This window comes from Thermobia domestica, chromosome 3 (assembly GCF_964235325.1).
Source record: "Thermobia domestica chromosome 3, izTheDome1.hap1.1, whole genome shotgun sequence".
Taxonomy (NCBI): domain Eukaryota; kingdom Metazoa; phylum Arthropoda; class Insecta; order Zygentoma; family Lepismatidae; genus Thermobia; species Thermobia domestica.
The window spans coordinates 121,744,474-121,766,067 of record NC_137456.1 but is presented as its reverse complement, the minus strand read 5'-3'; the positions used below and the strand labels follow the sequence as shown (position 1 = coordinate 121,766,067).

The following is a 21,594-nucleotide window of genomic DNA, read 5'->3' as shown; positions in this document are numbered from 1 at the left end:
CTCCACCACTCAAGCAGATTCTTCGAGAAAAGTTTCCTTTCAATTTTTTTTAAATGCCTCAATACACATTATATATATATATATATATATATATATATATATATATATATATATATATATATATATTAGCTCTGCTTAAATATTCAGACCAACGGCGTCATTTGCGGAATTAATTGCCCCCTGAGTTTGAGAAATATGTTTTATAATATAATAAATTGTAACCTAATATACTAATAAAAAAATTAAACTCATGCCAGTGAACTATATCTCTTCTCCTTACTTCGTTGTACAATCTGAAATGGCACTACCGTTCAGACCCTGTACCTCTTACATCCATATCTATGGTAACTTTAAGAATTAGTCAATTTCAGTATCAAATTAATTATCTTTCCAGCAAGATTGAACGACTTATATTTATATGGTCTAAAATTTCCCTTCAAACATTCAAGAGATGTTCAAGCTTGGGGAAACACAATCTCCCCGTCTGCTATCCTATCACGGCACAAACTGCATTGGTTTTGTGTATTTTGTTACTTCTGGATATTTTTCTACTATAGATTTCATTGTCTCAATTCGTGAATGCTACATCTTTTCCCAGAAAGGCTATGAAAAAAAGAGATGGCCCACCAATATATTTTAAGAATATTTATAATACGGTAGTCTCTGTAGTCTTGAAAATTGCCAAGTACAATACAAAAGTCACTAAATCCTTATGCTATCAATGGACTAAACTTCATTCTTGTCACCAAATGTATTTAAAAGATAGTTAGATCCATACATTTAAATCTAATTTTATTTAATTTTAATCTCTATGAAAGTTGTGAAAAATTGAAAGTGAAAATAATTTTTATTACACCTCCGATCCTCTCGAAGATCCAGGTTCCCGACATTCGTCGAGATTGCCACCCTTCTTAGGTGATCCTGATCACACTATTATAAGCTAAAGACTTACTATAATGTATATAACAAAACATACAACGCTGTAGTAATTGACATAGAATTTATTCAACAACTTTTGGATTTGACGAACTTATATTTACAAGACCGAATACATGAATTAAATAGTAAATAAATACGTAACCTAAATAAAGGGAAATCGCTTTTGAAATATTTTCCAACTCCTGCAGTATACTTGTTTAAAGAAATTGGAAATGAATTTCCTTTTAAAGAATCTCGGAGTATGATAATTTGCCATCTTGATTTTGTGTCTAGCCAACTAAATAATGATAATAATTTATTGCGGTGTCCCATTTCTCAGGAGGGCTCTTCTATGCCAGCTCGTTTTAATACTTCAGCTGTTATTTGTTCGTTGGGTACTATACCCGGTAATTGTCGCCAGGTATCTCTTCGATAGCCAAAATCTTCAAAGGCTCTCATATCAGGTTGCTCAACCACAAAAATACGGCCAAATCGCAGTAAATGTTTCCTAAGTTCGTCTGCAATGAAATAATAAATGTATATTTCATTTGTACAGTGTATTGCAAATGATCTTCTCGATTACAAACCTGAGCAAATCAAGCTCAGACTACAACACTCAGACACGTGAAAGTGGTATTAATGAAAACTTAAACTCAATTATTTTGAGTATCTGCTAAAGTTGTCGCGTGTCTATCGCTTTCGGAGGGCGATAGGGGAGAAAACGACTGCCAATGAAGACAGGAAGGCGTTTTGTGTGTTGACGTTTTACATTTGCCAGGCTGTTATCTCTGTGCAATGTAATTTTAGAAGGAATTTTGATGAGAGTAAACCCAGTGAGCATAGTACCCTTAGAGGGTATTCTGAATTTGAAGCAGTGGATGCATCTGTATGCGAAAGTCACCCAGCCGTCCACCAGCATGCAAGGCAACTGTGAAGTGTGTCAGAGTTTCGTGCAAAAGTTTCCCTTGGCATCAATGTTTACCCAACTACAAATACCGTGGTACTTTTCTTTCTGGGTTCTTTCAATCAGCACGTGTATCGCCTAGCTTTACCAAACACCACAGAGGTCATTGCATTAATTGATCATCCAATTATATGTATAGCAAGAAATGGACTAGTGTCGCGTCGCAAAGAGAGCTCACTTTAAACACATGTGATGTGATGTGAACCAAATGTAAAACAAAAATTTTGAGCTTTCGTTTCCATTGATACCAATTTTACGTGTCTGAATGTTGTTGAGCAACATTTGTTCAAGTTTGCAATCGGTAAGATCATTTGTAATAACACTGTATTTGCAGCTGCATATAACTAATTAGTAGTGTTATGCCACGTCACCAAGTTTTTAAGTTATTATTAGTCACTAGTATATGTAGGACTTTTCTTGAAGGGCGATGGAATTGTGAAGGGAATAGTTAGATAAAGTTCATCAGATCATTTATTATAATGCGTTAACATCCTTCTAGCTAAGAAATTGTTCCTTCTAAGAAAAGAATAATATTTGTACAATTTATTAAATCCAGTTTTACTGCAAAAATAATTAAATCCAGTATTACATTAGTATTGCAAATTATGGATATACTAAAATATCAAACAATCCTTTCGACAAAATAGATAGTTTCAAATATCTAGGATCAATAATAACATACCAATACCATTCTTGAAGAAATTAAATGTTGATTGAAATCACGAAATTCGTGTTATTACTCAGTCCAAAATATTTTGTTTTCGCAAATTATGTTGAAGAATTTGAGACTTAATATATATAAAACGATAATAAGGACTGTTGTACTGTATGGTTGCAAAACATGGTCCCTCACTTTAAGGGAAGTACGTTGACTGAAAATATTTGAATAAAATCCTAAAGAGAATATTGGAACCCAAGAAGGTAATGGGAAATGTCGGAAACATCAAAACGAGGACCTGCATAATTTATACGGTTTATCTAACATTGTTAGGATCATTAAGTCTAGGAGGCTCAGATAAGTAAGTCATATAGCCAAAATGGAAGAGAATAGAAACGCTTTCAAAATTTTAGCTGTAAACTCCAATTGGAAAAAGATCAATACATTGATGTAGGTGCATATGGGAAGACAATATTAAGATGCATTTCGCAAACATAGGAATACTGAGTAAAAATTGGATCCACTTCTAGCGGCAGAAATCAGTGGAGAGCTGTTGTGAATGTGAAATTGAACTTTTGGATTCTATAGGACAGAGAGTTAATTAGTTCATTAAATAAATTCTTATAACTTTTAATAAAACATCGATATATTTCACAAAATATACTTTCGTACAAATTGTATTTTTTTTTTAATTAACATGTTTTCTACAAAGTATAGACGCTAATCTGTTTGCATCAGATCAAATTGAAGCTGTTGATTATCCAAGATATTCCACTCCGTCACCATCAATTATGCTCGATGTGACTGCCACCGGTATGGACTAATTACACGAAATTAGGGTTTCCACTGAGCAGATTTTGTTACAGCTGTACCAGGAAGTATATTTTCCTACTCCTGCTTGTAGGCTTTCCAGAGACTATTTACCTTGCAAACCCGACGTGATGAAAGGATTGTTTGAGAACTCCAAAACATAATAATCCATGGGTCTCTGGATTCTTAACTGGGCTATCCTAGAACATTATGGCATAGATATGAGTTGCAGCTGTATGCATCGATAGAATGATTTGGCCGTGTAACTTGAAGTTTTGTTCTGGTGGAATTACACACGACGAGTGTCGGTATACAATGCTGGTATTTCCTTTGTGTAAATTGGGGATAGACCAGGATTTATTTTAACAGTTTTTTTGGCCATTCAAATTTCGAACTTCTTTCTGTAGCAAAACAATAACAATCATAAAATCTTAAGACAAACCTTACTTTGCATTGATGCATAAAATTTAATGGGTATTTTCCACGAACATTTGTCAATGTGTTGTCTGAAGTTTTCCAGTCACTTCGTACTTTGTTCACTGTCATAACAATTTTTCGATGGTCATTAGTTAGGTGGCCCTCGTACATTCTTGCATCTTAAGCTCCTCGAAGAGAGTTCATTAAGAGCGAATCAAATCGTCTCGGTAGAATTCGAATGCAGGTCGAACATTTTCAAGTGACACGTTGAACTTGATTTCAATTAAGTACTGGAGAGATCACACGGTACCCTGGAAAGCTAAAACTTTTCATTTAAAGAAGAAAACGTGTTAGCGCATGCTACTCGGTACCGGTAGTATGTTTGCGATGGAGATGATGGATGAACACGATGCCCCTGAAGACGAACTGTCCTTAGCACGGTTGGTTGAACATTTGTTTGGGCTACTAGTTCCAGGTAAGCTTCTGAAACTCTCGAACTAAGCCTAGAACTAATACTTCTCTCTCTCTTCTTCTCGTCCCTCATGTTATTAACTAGTGTTTCCGTTATTTAAAGCCATGAGTCCAATTTATATTATTTATTACAACATGCAGTTGTTTGCTTTGGATAAACACAAATAATTTACTCACGGATCTCATTCTATTTGTTGAAAGAATTGAAATAAAAGCTTTTTAACTTGCTCAAACAATAATAAATATGACTTCCAAAGAAGCTACTACTTTCATGAATTGTGTTCTTTCTTCCTTCAGAAGTTTTGGGAAGGGGACAAAGAATAAACTAAAATACCAATTAGAGTATACGTTTACTTGCATTTTGCCTCTCTTTACTTACTGTATCAATGCATTGGAAGAGTCCGAGATCGCCGTATAAAGTTCGTATAAACAAATCAAAAGTCAAACCCATAATGATTGTTTCGACTACTGTAGAATTGTACATGTTCCTTGGAACATCAAACTGTCAAGAGACATTATTACGTTTCGGAAATGACTACCTTTCTTAAGCAAGTAAGAAGACGACGACCTGGTTTGTGAAAAAATAAGTCATGAATTTTTCATCAGAACAATGTTCCTGCCCATTGTCTTAAATGCCAAACATAAGACATCCACATATGATATCTAAATGAAACATGCATCAGTAAAAGATCAAATAAATACCGAAAAATCATTGAAAGAGGGAGAATCTGATATATAACAATGATGGAAGGATAAAGAATCAGAACTAGAATAGCGAAACGAACAAATGCACTTCGTTGTCTGGGGTAGCGTTGTCTTTGCAACGTTAAATTTTGTTTTCTTAACAACTACCAGTTCTTGTATGTCTGTCCTATTATTTCAGTTATTTTTTCTTGCTTTGTGATGCTTAATTACATAGCGGAGTGTCAAAGTACATAGATGAATAGTACACATGTAATCGTGAAGTGTTGTAAGCTGATTATAACTAGTAAACACTGTATAAATTGGAAAGTTGCAATGGATCCAAGGCATAGGTTTTTGGCGTCTATAGTTTTATTATTAGGCTCACACATTTACTGTGTATTCTCCTATCTGGATATCTTCTCTGTGTATTGGATATTAATTTGCAAGTGGTTCTGTCGTATTGATTTTTCTAACAATTTTGTAAAATTGTAAGACAAACACACTATGTAAGTTCAACGGACCCAGTACCCTAACATAACTCATAAAGCCCATTCTTGTTCTCTTAATACCCGTAAGAGAATGATCTCGGAGTTAAGTGACAGTGGTTTCAATCTATTTGTCTATCAATCTATTGAATAGTAGATAAACAGAGATTGGGAAAGAAAGAAAACAGAGTGAAAGATTGATATACGAAATTGAATAATTATTGAGAAAGCTACGTTCGAACAAGCATAATTTAATTATAAATAAACCAAATTTAGGGCAAGATCCCGATTTCAGTGTTCCGTGTGTATATGCAGCGTACGACAAAAGTGTTCTTTCTAACTTCCGGTGAGTTGTAAAAACTAAAGCTCAAATATAGTACAATAAACAATGAATAAATCTTTTTCCTTCCGAATACTAATGTTGAGAGCCGATGTTATGTTTGGTATTAGTCCTAACAACAAGTGTTGAAGAGGATATGGTGAAGTATACTAATATGGAAGCTGAGCTTTACTATAATGACAAATTTTCAGATGTGAAGAAAGTTGGAAGCCATATGATGCAATAGAAATGAGTTTTCTGTGGACTATTGGTAACAGCTGGTTATTTGAAATCAAACCATACTAATTTTCGCATTCTTTGGAACAGGAAGTACTGCATATTTATTTTCAGAGCAACAATAGGTTTAAATCGATTTGTCTAAGCTGCTGAAATTTTCGAGATTTCATGACAAATGAACGCGATATGAAAGAAGAAAGGGAAACAAACTTTTGTCAAATCGCGATTTATGAAACAAATACCTCCTTGTTGCTGAAACATTACATACTTCTTTGTTATATTACCAACTTACAATTTATGAGCAGCGAATAGTACCTTTCCGCGGCCAATGTCCTTTCAGGCAATATATATAGCTGAAACTTGACCTGTACGGGATGAAAATATTTTGGAACTGTGTCAACAAAACGCTTTGTCCTTTGCAAGACATCCCCTAGGAAAGGAAGATTGTAAGGCAAAAATGATTTTAAATGTAGTCGACAAAGTGGTAACGGAACTATCAGAAGAACCCTTCTACCAAAACATGAGAAGTGCTACTTTGATAATTTTTTACAACCAATTTGAGTACAACAAAAATACGTCTTGAGAACGGGCTCATGTATGTGAAAAAAGGAAGAAAATCTAAGCCGTTTATTCCCCCAGAATTTCTTATTTAAAAATCATTTTACCTGATTTTTTTTCTAAAATTGTACTTACACAAGATTGTACATAATGTTGTACGTCCCAAAAGAAAAACACATTTGTATTGTTACTTTCTGGCATGCATCACGACAAGGCAGTAAGTGCCTTGTCCATAGCCATATCAACCATAATTCCAAGATTGTTTTCTATTCCAAAATCAAGGAGGAGCTGATTCTTTGGATCAAATCGTTCATGCTTTTTCTAGCCAAAGGAAAAGCAACACGTAGCCAAAGGCATTCTGTATGAACTGTTGTGATATAATTGGTATTGCAACTGATATTGCTTTTCTCAATTTATATCCCACCTGGAGGTAACAAGACGACAGAAACAAGAGACAGATTTCCTTACGCACATTGGCGAGTTCCTCGTTTCTAACATGTAAGATCATGAAGAGACGTTCTTGACTGGCAACCAACATTAGTTGGTCACTCATCAAAAGAATAAAGGAAAAAGTTATCAATATGATACCAGAAAAGGACGCAAAGGCTATTTCGTGAAGGTGCAATAGACATCTCCAACGAAAATTCCGTTTTTGAAAGAAAGTATCTTCCATGCAAAAAGATAATAAACATGTAAATCTGAAATTACAAACAGTTCAGATATGCATTAATATGTATATCTTTTTATTTATATACGTTTCCGAATATGGAAGTAATCTAGTAAGTTATCTAACTGTTTCATTTGTTAATTGGTTATACATTTTAAAATACTTGCACATATTCTAAGACAATTCTCATAAAATGCAACATGAGTGTATGCGATGTAGGGATGGTATCGAGACGAGACGAGACGAGACTTTGTACAGTCTCGGTCTCGTCTCGGTTGATAAATAACAGTCTCGGTCAACAGATGCTTGTCTCGATCTCGGTCTCGGTCTCAAGTACCAAATCTCGGTCTCGTCTCGAAAGTCTCGAAATAAATAATGTGAAATTAAAATAGTGAAAATATTATTCTCGTACAGTCTGTCGTTTCCGGTTATATTTTCCTTTCATTTTGACTTAGAATTATGGTATGGTGTACCTCTTCATAGCTAATTTGCTTGTGCTAATGCTTTCCATGCGCGTATTCCAGGTTCAATGATCAGTGGGTATATCACCCTAAAACCCTAATAGAACCCATATTTCACTTTCAGCAATAGACTTTGTCTCATATAGCCTCAGACCTGCCTATACAATTAAACTCTATTAATTTCACTCCAGTACTATACAGTAGTTTATTTCCTTCCTTTGAATCAGAATTGTTCAATACCTCCTAGCACATAACGCAACACATAGCAGCACGAATGTATTTAATCGTACCGAAATTGAAACTTTACAGTTTCTCATTATTCAATACATTCTGCTTTGACTGTAATTTTAAAAACAGAATATTACGTTCATTATCTTAACAAATAGGGTAAAGTATTACTACAATATACGTATTTTGTTTGAAATTAATGAAATGCTTTATTACCGTTTCACATCTCCGTGTTTAATTGACACTTTATAACACGAACGTCCTGAACCTTGTGGTTGGTACTACTACACTCATCTTTACTATGTGAGGTCTCGAGTTGGATCACAAAACAAGTTAGATTTAAAGTCCGATGTTTCGCATAGTTCGCGTCTCATTTTAAGTGCATTCTGTTCTTATAAAAGTTCATAAGATCGTAATGCATTACGTAAGCACATATCCAGTGCCGTAACATAGATTAATCTTATTCTTGAGCTCTCAACGGTGCATGCAATCTTTATTCGAGAAAACTAATCTTGCGTTTATTACGTTGAAATCTTATATTGATTGAAAATTAGTAGCGAAACATGGACATACATATTATATAAGTATATAGGTAATTCGAGTTATCTGTATCTATTTTTTCTCACTTGCCAAAACAAGTGATTCTTAACTTTCTAGTTTTCTTCTGTATTACTCTTCGTAGTTTTGCTGTAACATGATGGATTGAATAGTCAAAAATACTTTTTTCGCTCTGATTTTCATTAAATTTTGGATCCATTTTTACCCTACCTTACCTAGTAAAAGTTGTATATTTAGTCTTAGTGAGGAACCGGTTTTTCGCTTCTGTAAAATTACGAAATTATGACTTGGTTTAGTTTACCTCCGAGGTCCAGATATAATAAAATCATCACCATCATCATAATCAACCATTATCAATCCATTGCTGGATGAAGGTCTTTCCAATTCTTCTCCACAACTATCTAACTTGGGCAACTCTTTTCCAGGTTTCCTCAGTGGCTCTTGATTTCGTCACACCTTCTTGTATGCGGAGGTTTCCTAGGCTGTTTTTGTCTCGTGGTATCCAGTCTAGAATTGTTTTCGTCCGTCGATCATAATTCTTGCAATACGTCCAGCACACTTTCCAGCTCATATTAAATTATTTCATTTGCACCATCAGTATTCATTTCTATATATTTGGGCTACAAATAGTTCGAATTCGCTACTTTCGGAGTACAGACACGCTACTTTTTAATCATCGGATCTGACAACACTGATTGAATGATTTAAAACAACACAATGTGAGGACCCCCATTTGGTCTAGCGGCTAGAACTCTTGATTTCGATTCGCGTGGTCCCGAGTTCGATTTCTGGTAGGGATAAAGTTGAACGACCGAAGTGGTTCGGATTCCACTATAATCATTAGCTGCACGTCACCTTTAGCCGCCCTAGCATAAGTGTGGGACGTTAAACTAAAACAAAACCAAACAAAAGTGAACACTGTGTATTACTAATGTAAGTTCTTGAAATATTACATATAGCTATATGGTATGGATCGAGTTTGAGGTGGTCGGTGGTCAAACTAAAGCAAGTGAAGTGTAATTAGGATGCAATTAGAACTTTTAATTAAGCACGGTCTTAATCTAAAGTGTACACCAGGCCTATGGCTTAGGGGGAACAACTAGTGTTACTGAAAATGTATCAGTTACATTTAATTTCAGTTACAATTTGCATTTACATGTATTGCTGGAACGAAGATTTAAATATTAACATTATAAGTAGCCCAAAGACTATGAAAAACATCGTCTCTTGAAAGCATTCTTGCACCATAAAACAAATTACGAGTAATTTTAAAATATTTTGCAGTTTATCTACGTTATTTGCACATATTTAGAATAATATTTAGCTATCTATTTAAGTGGACAACACTGCTTAAAATAATGTAACTGCGACTTCTTGTAATTAAAACCACCAAAAACTGTTAATGCGTCATTTTAAGTAGTACAACAATCACTACCAAAGTGTTTGGTATCTCTGATGGCGTTATAAGCATTTAAGTCTTTTGGAAGCATCTGCATGATGAGACGTGATATGTCAGCGCGTTTTCGAAGTAAAGTCTTTAGAAACATTTAAATTTTCCATTTCTTGTAACTTTGTTTATCTAGTGATATTGCAGAGTATCAAGAAGAACTTCCCAACTTGGTACAAAATTTCAGCATTTTTAATATATATATATATATATATATATATATATATATATATCGCAGATCCTAGGGGAGGGCTACAGGGACTTATAGCCCCCCTTAACGCTCAGGTATGCACTGGATAAAATGGGCTTCAATGCCAATTTCTTTACACTGGATAAAGCGGCAAACTATGGTTTAGCCCCTCCCTTGATCATATGCTGTGTTTCCACGGAGATATCTCGAAAACGGTTGAACATAATGAACCAAAACAAAAACACAAATTAGAAATGCCACGGGGCACACCGAATGGTGTTGTCGTGGCGCCTCGCGGGGCCGCCTTACATGGGGTACCAGGGCTAAACTTTACAATTTTAAATGGAAACATGGGGCGAGTATTTTTACCCATAGATCGTTCCATAGATCTTTAAAAAGTAAAAAGTGTTGTGGCAAAAGATTTTCACATCGGTCACCGTTTTCAAAATGGCCGCCAAGACATAGTGCCTGTATCAGATAAAACGTCCAGTACCACTAGATCCCTAATATAAAAATAGTTGGAGATAAATGAACAGAATAAAACTCGTATAGGAAAGCACAGAGGGTATATATCATTCCACGGCTCGAATATAATGCAACGGAAAAAAAGATTATTAAAGTATAATTGACATGGTGCAAAAGAGGAAATGATAGAAAATGATCTTTCCGATAGGTGAAGCGGGAATGAATGCTAAAATCTCAAATGAGAACCTCACTTTTTATTTGCAATAGATATGGTTATCTGATACACTTGTGTGTACAAATGACTGGTACTATAATGAATAAAAATAAAGTGAAATAAGGTGAATAAAAATAAGGTAAAATTCAAGTTTAACAACATTTTACCCGCCCCTTCGCCTCTGATAATTTAACGCATTGCGTGCAAGATTTTTGGGGCATATCTGCATCAGTATGTACCGTTTCGTTACTAAGGATCACAACTGAAATTACCGTTGAAAGTTATTCGGAATGTAACTGTGGACATCTCAGTGAAACACATATTCTATCACATGCAAGAAGACAGAAGGAAAAGAAGCGAACCAATATCATGCAGACGACTGTTGAACAAAACCAACGTTTGTAAACATTGTTCTAAAATTGCATTGTTCTACAAATTTGTTTCGCATTTCAGCTGATTCATTATTGCATCAAACCATTGCCTGCAATCAAAATGGAAGATACCATTTAACAAGAATTTTACATACTTTATCCCATTACACAGACATTTATCTCTTATAAAAACACATCTCAAATAACTTTGTTTCGTAGATACAATTTGCAAAAACTAAGGCTCTCATTTGCAATTTCACCGATCCTTCGCGCTTCACTCACTTACGGAGTGAGGTTGGAGCGATAATTTTTTAGGAGTTAGATTTCTTTCTTTCCATTATGGCACTTTCACTCTAACCATCTTTTCGACTGTTGCAACATTCCCGAGTTATAGAATGATAAATACCCTCTGTGGTTTCCTATTCGAATATTTGTTCTGGTGTTTCCATATTAGTGATACTGAACGTTTTGCCTGATGCAGGAACCATGTCTTGGTGCTCATTTTGAAAACGGTGACTCATATGAACAATCTTTTGCAACAGCACTCTTTAGTTTTTGAAGATATGTCGAACGAGGTATCATTCACCCCATGTTTCCATTTACAATTTTGAAGTTGCGCCCTGGGCCCTCATGAAGGGTGGCCCTGGGAGTCTCCATGACAGTATCAATCAATGTGTCACATGACATTTTCTATTTGAGTTTTTGTTCGGTTCATTTATGTTCAACCGTTTTCATATTAGTGGTACTGCACGTTTTACTGTATCTGATAGAGGCAACATATCTTGGCGGCCATTTTGAATACAGTGCCCGATATGAAAGATCTTTTGCCACAACGCTGTTTAGTTTTTCAAGATCTATCGAACGAGGTACCACTCACCCCTTGCTTCCATTTAAAAATAAAGTTGGGCCCCGGGAACCCATGCAGGGCGGACCTGGGTGGCACCACGACCATATATATATATATATATATATATATATATATATATATATATATAGAGAGAGAGAGAGAGAGAGAGAGAATTCTATTTGCACCAGCAGTGAATTTTGTTTCGGGAGAGGCTTGATGAACGAGTAAGAAACATTTGCGTTGTACGTGCAATGCAAAGAATTATCACAAATTTATTTCGGGAGGGGTTTGAGCCCGATAACCAGCCCCTAAATACGCCACTGTACATCAGTCAACCGTTCTCATATTATCTAACACAGCAACGAAACAAATTTTGAGTGAAGGCAATTTTAGTATTTATCAATATCAATATTCGAGACGAGACTGAGACTTTCGAGACTGACCTAAGTCTCGTCTCGGTCTCGTCTCGATTTATAGAGGTCTGTCTCGGTCTCGGTCTCGTTTCGGTATTTAAAAGTTCGTCTCGGTCTCGGTCTCGTCTCGGTATATAAAAGTCCGTCTCGATCTCGGTACCATCCCTAATGCGATGTATAGGAATGAATTGCTATTATCAAATATATTTGTAGCAAACTGTCGAATAGCAAGTACTAGAATATACACTTTGGGCTAGCATAAATTCAAGCATTATTACTTTATATATACAGAGGTTAGACAGAAAAACTAAAAACCCCGGGATACGTAAATTTGGCCCTCCACTGTACAACACGTGTTGCGGTTGCCTATCGTTTTTTGTTTTCAATGTGTTATGTGGACCTTCCTCTTCCGTCAGCAGTAACCAGTTCACCTGTGAGTGTCGTGGTGTGAAAGTGGTGCAGTAAAATGGGCGACCTGACAGACTTTCAAAAAGGCATGATCGTTGGTGCCCGTCGGGTTGGAGCTTCAGTGGCAACAGTGGCGAACATTGAGGGGGTATCGAAAGGCACTTTGTCCAATGTCACGAGGGCATACACAATTCGTGGGCAAACGACGTCTGCAAAGCACAACAATGGTCAAAAGACAATCCTGTCAGATAGGGACCGGAGAACATTAAAACGGATTGTACCAGCTAAAAAGACCACTGCAATGAAAATTAGGTCTGAACTCAATTCCGGCCTACAGAACCCGGTTTCATCGAAAACAATGCGACGGGAACTTCATAAAATGAAAATTCATGGCAGGGCCGCTATCGCCAAACCCCTAGTCACAGCAGTAAATGCGAAGAGGCGTATCCAGTGGTGCAAGGACCACAAGGCGTGGACTCATGAGCAGTGGAAACACGTAATCTGGTCCGATGAATCGACCTTCACCTTGTTTCCAACAACCGGTCGTGTTTACGTATGGAGATCACCGTCGCAGGCTTATGATACAGACTGTCTGGTCCCAACTGTAAAGCATGGGGGTGGTTCTGTTACAGTATGGGCAGTGATACCGTCGTTTTCTGCAGGTCTCATCATAGCTCTGCATGGAATGATAAATGCTAAGGCGTATGAGGCCATTTTGGGGGACCAGGTTCTACTCATGGCCCAAATATTGTTCCCTGATGGTGATGGCATCTACCAAGATGATTTGGCACCCTGTCACACTGCAAAAACGGTGAAATCATGGTTTGAGGAGCATTACCAGGAGCTATCACACCTCTCCTGGATCCCACAATTACAGATCTGAACATCATTGAGCCTTTGTGGCCTGAGTTAGAAAGGGGTGTTCGGTCTCATTACCGTCCACCAGCATCCCTTAAGAAACTGGAGCATGTTTTGGAAGAACAATGGTACAACATTCCACATACCACGATTCAACGATTTAGGAGCTGTATACGTCCATTCCACATCGGATCCAAGCTGTTTTGGACGCAAAAGAAGGCCCCACACCATACTAGGTATGATTTTCACACTTTTGCGTACGTTTTAGATTTTTTGTCCCTCCCCTGTATACATACACGAACGACTCTGTAATAAAACATAAAAGCCATGAAGTGCATAGCGACTTACATAGCCTATATCTATAAGGGTTAATGATATTGGGTTTAATTGAGTTTGAATCCATTCACCGAAAAGCATAGTTCCGATCAGCGTGTTTTAAGTATACTTCATTATGAGCATAGCGCACATCAAACAGAAAATATATATAATTCCAGATTTGACTAAAAACTCCAAGTGGCTCTAATCATTACATCGGTGAACTGTCCTTTGAGAATAGTTTTTTTTTTTTTTTTTCATGTGGAAGGTTCATTCCTATCGATTAATTGGCTCATAAAGCGTAATACATCATGCGTAATTGATGAATTGTATTTTTAAATACCCTTCATCAGATGTTTTGATTTTTAGAAACATAAACATATTTGGTATACAGTGCTGGAGGCATGAGTTTTCTATAACAGAGAAAAATATAAGACCTACGTACCAATGATAATATGTAAATCGTGATTCAATGAGAAACGTGAAAATATTGATGAACAAAAAACGGATTCAGTATTATCGCTTCAGAAGAGTCCTTCGTCTGAAAACACGTAAGTCTCTGTTCGATAACATCGGATCTTTCGGCGGTTCTTCAGTTTTCTTTAATTCTCTTCATCACGGTTCACTTGCAATTCTGTGTCACCGTGCATAAAACCCATAACCACACAAAACAAGTTCAGAGAAAATAAAGTCTAAATGGAATAGTGAATATACTTTGTATATACAAATTCGTTTATTGATGCCATAGATTGTCAATATCAATATGCGGATATACTGAATTAATGTTATTACTGAAATATCATTGTATAGGAATTCTCAATGATAAAAAAAAAGAATGTTCACATGTTGAAAGCAAAGTGTTCCGTGCATGAAACCCATAACCTCAAATTAGTGCTTGCATCTCATACAATTTTGGTTATTGATATACATGAAATGAAATGAAATCTTTAAGTTTTACGTCCCCCTGTTAGGCTAAAAGAGACAGTGATGATGAGAAATGAATGAAATGATGGAATGAAGAAAGAGGGAGGAAACGGGAGAGCCCGAGGAAACCCACGTACACGGTGTTTGTCCACAACAAAGTTCACTTGGCGCTAGCTGGGATCAAACCAGGAACCCCCGCGGCACCGGTTATTGATATACAGTGGAGATACTAATGTGATAATAACCTGCAGTAAATGAAAACTTAAATGATTAATATATAGTATTCAGGAATAGCTAAAAGGTTAGGTTAGGTTAGAATATTTCTTGCAGGACTCCCTTAAACTCCTGTAAAAATGTTTATATGCACATGTTCTCTGGTGTCTATGATATCCTCATACATTAAACATGTGAGGTAATAATATGTTTATCATTAAAAAAAAAAAAAAAAAAAAAAAGAGAGAGAAACAAACACTGACGAAAAGCTTCACAGGAGAAGAGTCATTAAATTTATTCAACCTTTATTGCAGAACAGTCATCAATCTTCTTCCGAATATAATGTCACAATGGAAGTCTCAGAGCCTACTTCTGTTATGTTGACTCTTGTTGTCATGCTACGAAGTTTGATGGGACTCTTTGCAGTACTACGTAAACCAGCATAAAAATTGCGGTACTCTTTTGAAATAAAAGCTTGACAACTAGCAGATTTAGTTTTCATAAATCTGCTAGTTTACCTGTTTGAATGGGACTGCTATCGTTATACAAGCGGGGTAGCTCTTTGTAAATCGTACTACCTATATTTACTACTATAGGTACCTACTACTACCTATATTTTATACTTGACAAATTATATCGATGCTTGTATTAAATTGAAATAAACATAAAGTATATTTTGTATGTTACGGGTTTCATGCATGGATATTTTTTCATTAAAGATATCCAGAATATGCTGACATCTCTGTTTCTCTTATATTACTACAGATGTAACATTAATGATTTGAGGGATGGTGTATTAAAGGTCTTGCAATACAGCGGTACCATTATCTCTATTTTCGAAATTTTGTCGGTTGGATTTCATGCACGGTGCCACAGAACTTTGCGTTTTCAAGCCAAGTGCACGTAACTGCAAAGCAGGCCCGTATCAACTGGGGCTAGGGGGCGGCCCCCTAAATTTTCACTGCCCCTCCCCTAAAATTTTCATGGTAGGCTAGCAATGAACTATAATATGGTTGGCTCGGGCTCCCCTAACTTCTACCGCCCCCCCCTTCATTTTTGGGCTGGCTACGGGCCTGCTGCAAAGTGTTAAAGATTTTACTTCTTTCTTAACTAGCAAAACCTAAGTAAACTTTCGGGTTATTTTATAAGTATTATTTTCATGCCTGGTTCCCAAACAGTTCTCAGTGCTTAGCAAACACAGATTCGTAGGAGATTGAACAGTTTCTTCACTAAATGTAAAGACATCCCAGGATGATCAAAGCCAGTAACCTTAACTGATGCTTCTCCTGTCTTCAAAAGTTTCCAGTGACCAGGACGACTGCATTCTCTTTCCTTCAGCTATGTATACACACGCAGGTAATGGTTTTAAAAAAGGCTTTATATTCAGGACAGCCGAGACAGCCTTCTGGTGGTATGGACGTAAGGCTACACATGTTTTCATTTTATGTGAGCTGCAGGCAAAGAATCCCAAACTTCTGAGCTTGCTTCTCAGGAGTTCACAACTCATTCACTTGACCTCATCCTTGCAAAATGAGGGTAAGATTGAGTGAGTTCAATTTGCATATCATAGCATGGGCGTGAAGTCAAGTGAGTGTGATGTCGAAAATGTATCAGCTCTAGGTAGAATAAACGTGATGTCGGAAGGACGTTGTGAGCGTGGGTTGATGATGTGAGCATGATGTCGATATGATGTTGTTAGCGTGAAATCGAGTGAGATGATGTCGAAATGATGTAAGCCTGAGATCGAGTGAGCGTGAGGTCGAGTAATTATGATGTCGAAGAGATGTGAGCATGCAATTGAGTTCGAAAAAATGTTGTGAATGTGAGGTTGAGTGAGCGCGGGTTAGTGGCGGATCCAGGTGGCGATCGGGGCGATCACCCCACCCCCCAGAAGAGGAAACTTGTAGCTCTGAGTAGCAGTATTACAACCCACCGCCCCCCAGAAGTCCATCCTAGATCCGCCCTTGGCGCGGGTTAATGATGTTAGCGTAAGGTCGAGAGCGTGTCTATATGATGTGAGCAGCCGAGTCGGTATGATATTATAGTGTGAAATCGAGTGAGCTATTGTTTAAATAATGTTTAAATGATGAGCATGAGTTGACTATGTTTAAATGATGTGAGCGTGAGTTGAAACTGATAGAATGAGCGTGACGTTAAAGAGCGTGATGTCAAAATGATGTTATGAATGTGAGTTCAAGGAAGAATGTTTTATTTTTATTTTTTTTTTTATCAGAGACTTAAACAGATATTACCAAATCTGAGATATTACATGTTACCAGTGGCGGCGATTGGACGTTAAAAGTGGGGGGCAAGGCATGATCTGAATATTTGTATATCAATCTGAATTTATCTGTTTCTAACACTTTGTTTCACGAAAGGTTGTATAACTAATAGGATACTATCTTCTTCGGTTAAAATACCATATATCGTATTTCATATTTTATTAAATAAATTGACAAGAGCAACGGAAGTAGATACTAGCCCTTTGTACTCTTAAACAACGAAGGTGTAAGAAGATATTTGATTCCTTGTTCATGAACATCTTAAAATTCTGTCTGGAAAATTGTGTGATCAGATTATTTAATAAAAAAAATTACAAAACAAGTAAATAGAAAGGATAATATTAATTATAGTAATGAATAATGAGGCTTGTTTTGCAAAAGTTATGTTCAAACTGGAGATTAATGAACAACTTAATTTATAATTCCACACATGACATTACATATATGTTATTACCCTTACAAGGTACATTCGCGAAGTGTCCCCTCAAGATTCGTGTAAAATTGATTCAAATACAAAGTTCTTCTCGCCACAATGTGTATTGTACTAATTTTAGCGGCCCATACTGGTAATTTTCGTATTTATGAGCCTTCATATATATCTGGAATTCAATCATACACTTGTATAACGTTCGGACACAAAATTGCTTTTAGTTTCTTTGATGTAACTGAACATGAACTTTGGCATGTGCAAAACAAATTTGATCAAGTACTGCTTCTCTGTAATTACGAACCCGAGCTGCCATCTTGGATTCAATTTTCGGTTTTTCAAAAGGGAATAGGTGCAAGTGATACATCACATTCATGTAGGCTACAATTTTTCGGAAATTTACTAATTTAGTGAGTTTCATCGTAGCTATTGCATGTTAAATGTCAGGCACTTCATGAATACTGAATCAAATAAAAAATTGTGCAGAGCCCGCTGTGTATATGTAATGTTTTACGTGATTTATCGTTGACGAAATATTCTCTGAACGGACATGGTACAGAAACACAGACGTCAATACCGAAATGGTCTTCACCTAAATATGGTCGTATCTGAATTTACATTAAGCATTTTGACCGTTATACAATACTTCTTTATTGTAGTATATTATCGAACTAATACAATCACTCACAGAAATGTAATAACATTATGACAACAATGTTGTAAGGAGTTTGTTAATACCTACAATATTTTTTCCAGTTAGAAGTTGTTTTGATTTGTCAACATCAAAAATATATGTGTAACTGATATTACTCTGCAAAGTCTATTCGCGAAATGCCTGGAAGGATTTAACATGCAATACCTTGCAAACGGTCAAGCTACAGTACAATCCTCTATATCAGTGAGTTTCCGAGAAAATTGTACATGAATTTGATGTCTCACTTGCACCTATTCCCTTTTGAAAAACTGAAAGTTGAATCCAAGATGACAGCTCGGGTTGGTAGCATGTGTCAGAGAAGCAGTACTTGATCAAATTGTTTTGCACAAGCCCACATTCATGTTCAGTTACATCTAAAGAAACTAAAAGCAATCTCATGTCTGAGCGTTATACTAGTATATGATTGAATTCTGGATATATGAAGGTACATAAATACCAGTATGGGCCGCTAAAATTTCTACAATATACAATGTGACGAGGAGAGCTTTGCATTTGAATCAATTTTACACGAATCCGGAGGGTACACTTCGCGAATGTACCTTGTTAGAAAATGAAAGACAGTAAATACTACAAGCATATGCTACGAAATTTAAAGAAATACGCAACTGCAATATTAATTGCTTTGAATTGCAATTAAAACGCAATTCCTGTAGCTTGCTTAACTCCACGAGAAGACAACCAATATGTACTCACGCAACGGGAAATATTATACGGCACCATTTTTTATGAACCAGTAATATACACAAAACTTAACATTTTCAAACGAAGCTATATACATTAATGGGTTACTTCAAAAAAGTACTCATTACATTATACATTAATGGGTTACTTCAAAAAAGTGGGGGGCAACTGCCCCCCTTTGCCCCCCCTAATCGCCGCCCATGCATGTTACGATAAAAACTTCTATTGACATGAAAATACACCAGAACTTATCGAAAACTCTATGATTTCTGGATGATCTCCTTTCCACCAACTTCTGTCTAACTCATCTGTATCCTTAACCACAATCGGTTTCTGTCCTATCATTTCCCATGCCTCAACATCTTGAAATGTTGTTATTAAGTAGGTAATTGCATTGAAATGGCACAAGTGAAATTATGTTAATTTTTGTTTTCATACTTTGCACTTTTTCTTAAAAAGAATGGGAGATACCTAAAAAAAAGTTCCAGTACATTTTAAATGTATACTGTGTTGTCTTCCATCTAAAAAAATAATAAATGAATTTAAAACACTGGAGCAAGGGTTATGAAGATAATGACGTCAACATGAAGTTGCTCATCCGCCATCTTTAGTGGCGTCTTGAGATAAGCCCGACCGCAATATTTGGTAGGAACATGCGTTTTTATAAGTAAGAATCAAAATAGAAATTGTTCTGAAAACGTTTGCACATTAATGCACCACTACGGCCTGATGTAACAAACCATAACTGTTCCCTGAACTGAAACTAGGAATAGTTCATTTTTTCGTTTTATAATGTACATAATAAGCACTCCAAGTCTAGAGATATACTCATGGTTTGATTGGAAATTTACGAATGAATACTATTACTCCTAAGGAGTGCTATCTACAAATGAAAACTATACGTGAGAAGGTGACTGCTATGCGAAGAGTAGAGGCAATGCAACAGGAAAATGCTTTCTGATGCTACTGTTACCTGCCATGAATTCTTCCTTTAAAATTTCAGTAGAACTGGATAAGCGTAAAAGCTTTCTCTTCCTATTGAAGGCAGCAAGCCATGCCAAGTATCTTTCTCCGTCGCTGCTAGCTAATTTCAACGTATCCATATTTGGATCTTGCTCTTCGTCACAGTTTCTGTTATAATTGGCTACAGGCGAATTATTGTCAATTCTTGCCATTTTTGTGCTCTTCATTCATTTCCTCTTAGAACTGAACACTTTTGCATGGCGTTACATGTACATACATAAAACACAATTAGGAAAAAAATTTGACTATCGAAATACCAAGCGATACATTTGGGCTAAATTATATTTATTATCTACTCATGGCTGCTGCTTATAATCTAACAAAAATTATTTAATACAAAATTAACGATTATTAGTTTGTTGACTTTCTTTTGTAATTTTTCTCTTCTTTAATTTAAGATTTGTAACGCTAGCGAGGAGAAACATTTTCCACCCAGTTTGATAATCGTATTGTATCATTAAGGCTTTGATCTAATTCTATATTATTATCCGTGCACTGCCAGTTTAGGTATATATATTTAGAATCATAACTTATTAACTTTTTTCATTGGCATTTTTACTCTTACTGTCATACACAGTGTTTTGTAAGGGAGGGCTTCCTTTACTGGGCCCAGATTGACATTAGGAAGGATTACTAAGATAACTTCGTGACTTATAACATAAAAACTGTGTGAAAAAGAGTAACCAACTTGTGCAAGGTGGCTGCTAAAGACGAGAATGCTATCTAATGGGGCGTTTACACTTAGTCGATTTGCGTTCGATTCAGTTGAATTGACGTCACTTTCAACTAAATCGACCGTGTAAACGCGACTTCAACTTAATCGCTTGTTGATCGAAGACGACTAATAGACTGGCAACTGAATTGAAAGACGTTCTATTTTCTGTGGTCGATTCGATCAGATTGCCTAGCGAATACGACTAGATTGACTAATGTAAACACCTGATTTCAAAACATTTTCAGGGGAAAGGAAAAGTGTCCGGCATGCGGTTATGCTTATTTTACATTAAATTACTTTTATAATTATTTGAGAAAAATGGATGATTATGGAATACAAAAAATACTCTTTACAGAAATATTGCTACTAGAGGAACAGCACTAGATTTATTCATCAATGAATTTAAAAATCACAACTGCTGATCTACGTAATAAAATTAAAAATACTAAAATGCTTCGAAAAGGTCAGGTGCAGGTGTGGAAGATATACTTCAACAAAAGATAGCTTGGTTCATGAAGCCGGTCGCTTTCTATGCTAGATTATATAAGCTTCATTAGAATGTACAGGTCTACTTTTGTCGCACCACTAGGAAGAATTGTTGAAAAATTATAAATCTTTCACTAATATCCTTCTTATTATAACCTAAAAAGT

At 36.1% G+C, this 21,594-nt stretch overlaps 1 protein-coding gene across 1 annotated transcript; it reads right to left on the bottom strand.

The window, feature by feature from the left end:
- Positions 1 to 983: 983 nt before the first annotated feature.
- Positions 984 to 20,604, bottom strand: LOC145681501 (uncharacterized). Its single transcript, XM_081753149.1, has 2 exons — positions 20,179 to 20,604; positions 984 to 1,436 (listed from the first exon to the last, which is right to left on the bottom strand). The coding sequence occupies exons 1-2, from the start codon at positions 20,393 to 20,395 to the stop codon at positions 1,255 to 1,257; spliced, it is 399 nt and encodes a 132-aa protein (XP_081609275.1). The 5' UTR covers positions 20,396 to 20,604; the 3' UTR covers positions 984 to 1,254.
- Between the last annotated feature and the right edge of the window lie 990 nt (positions 20,605 to 21,594).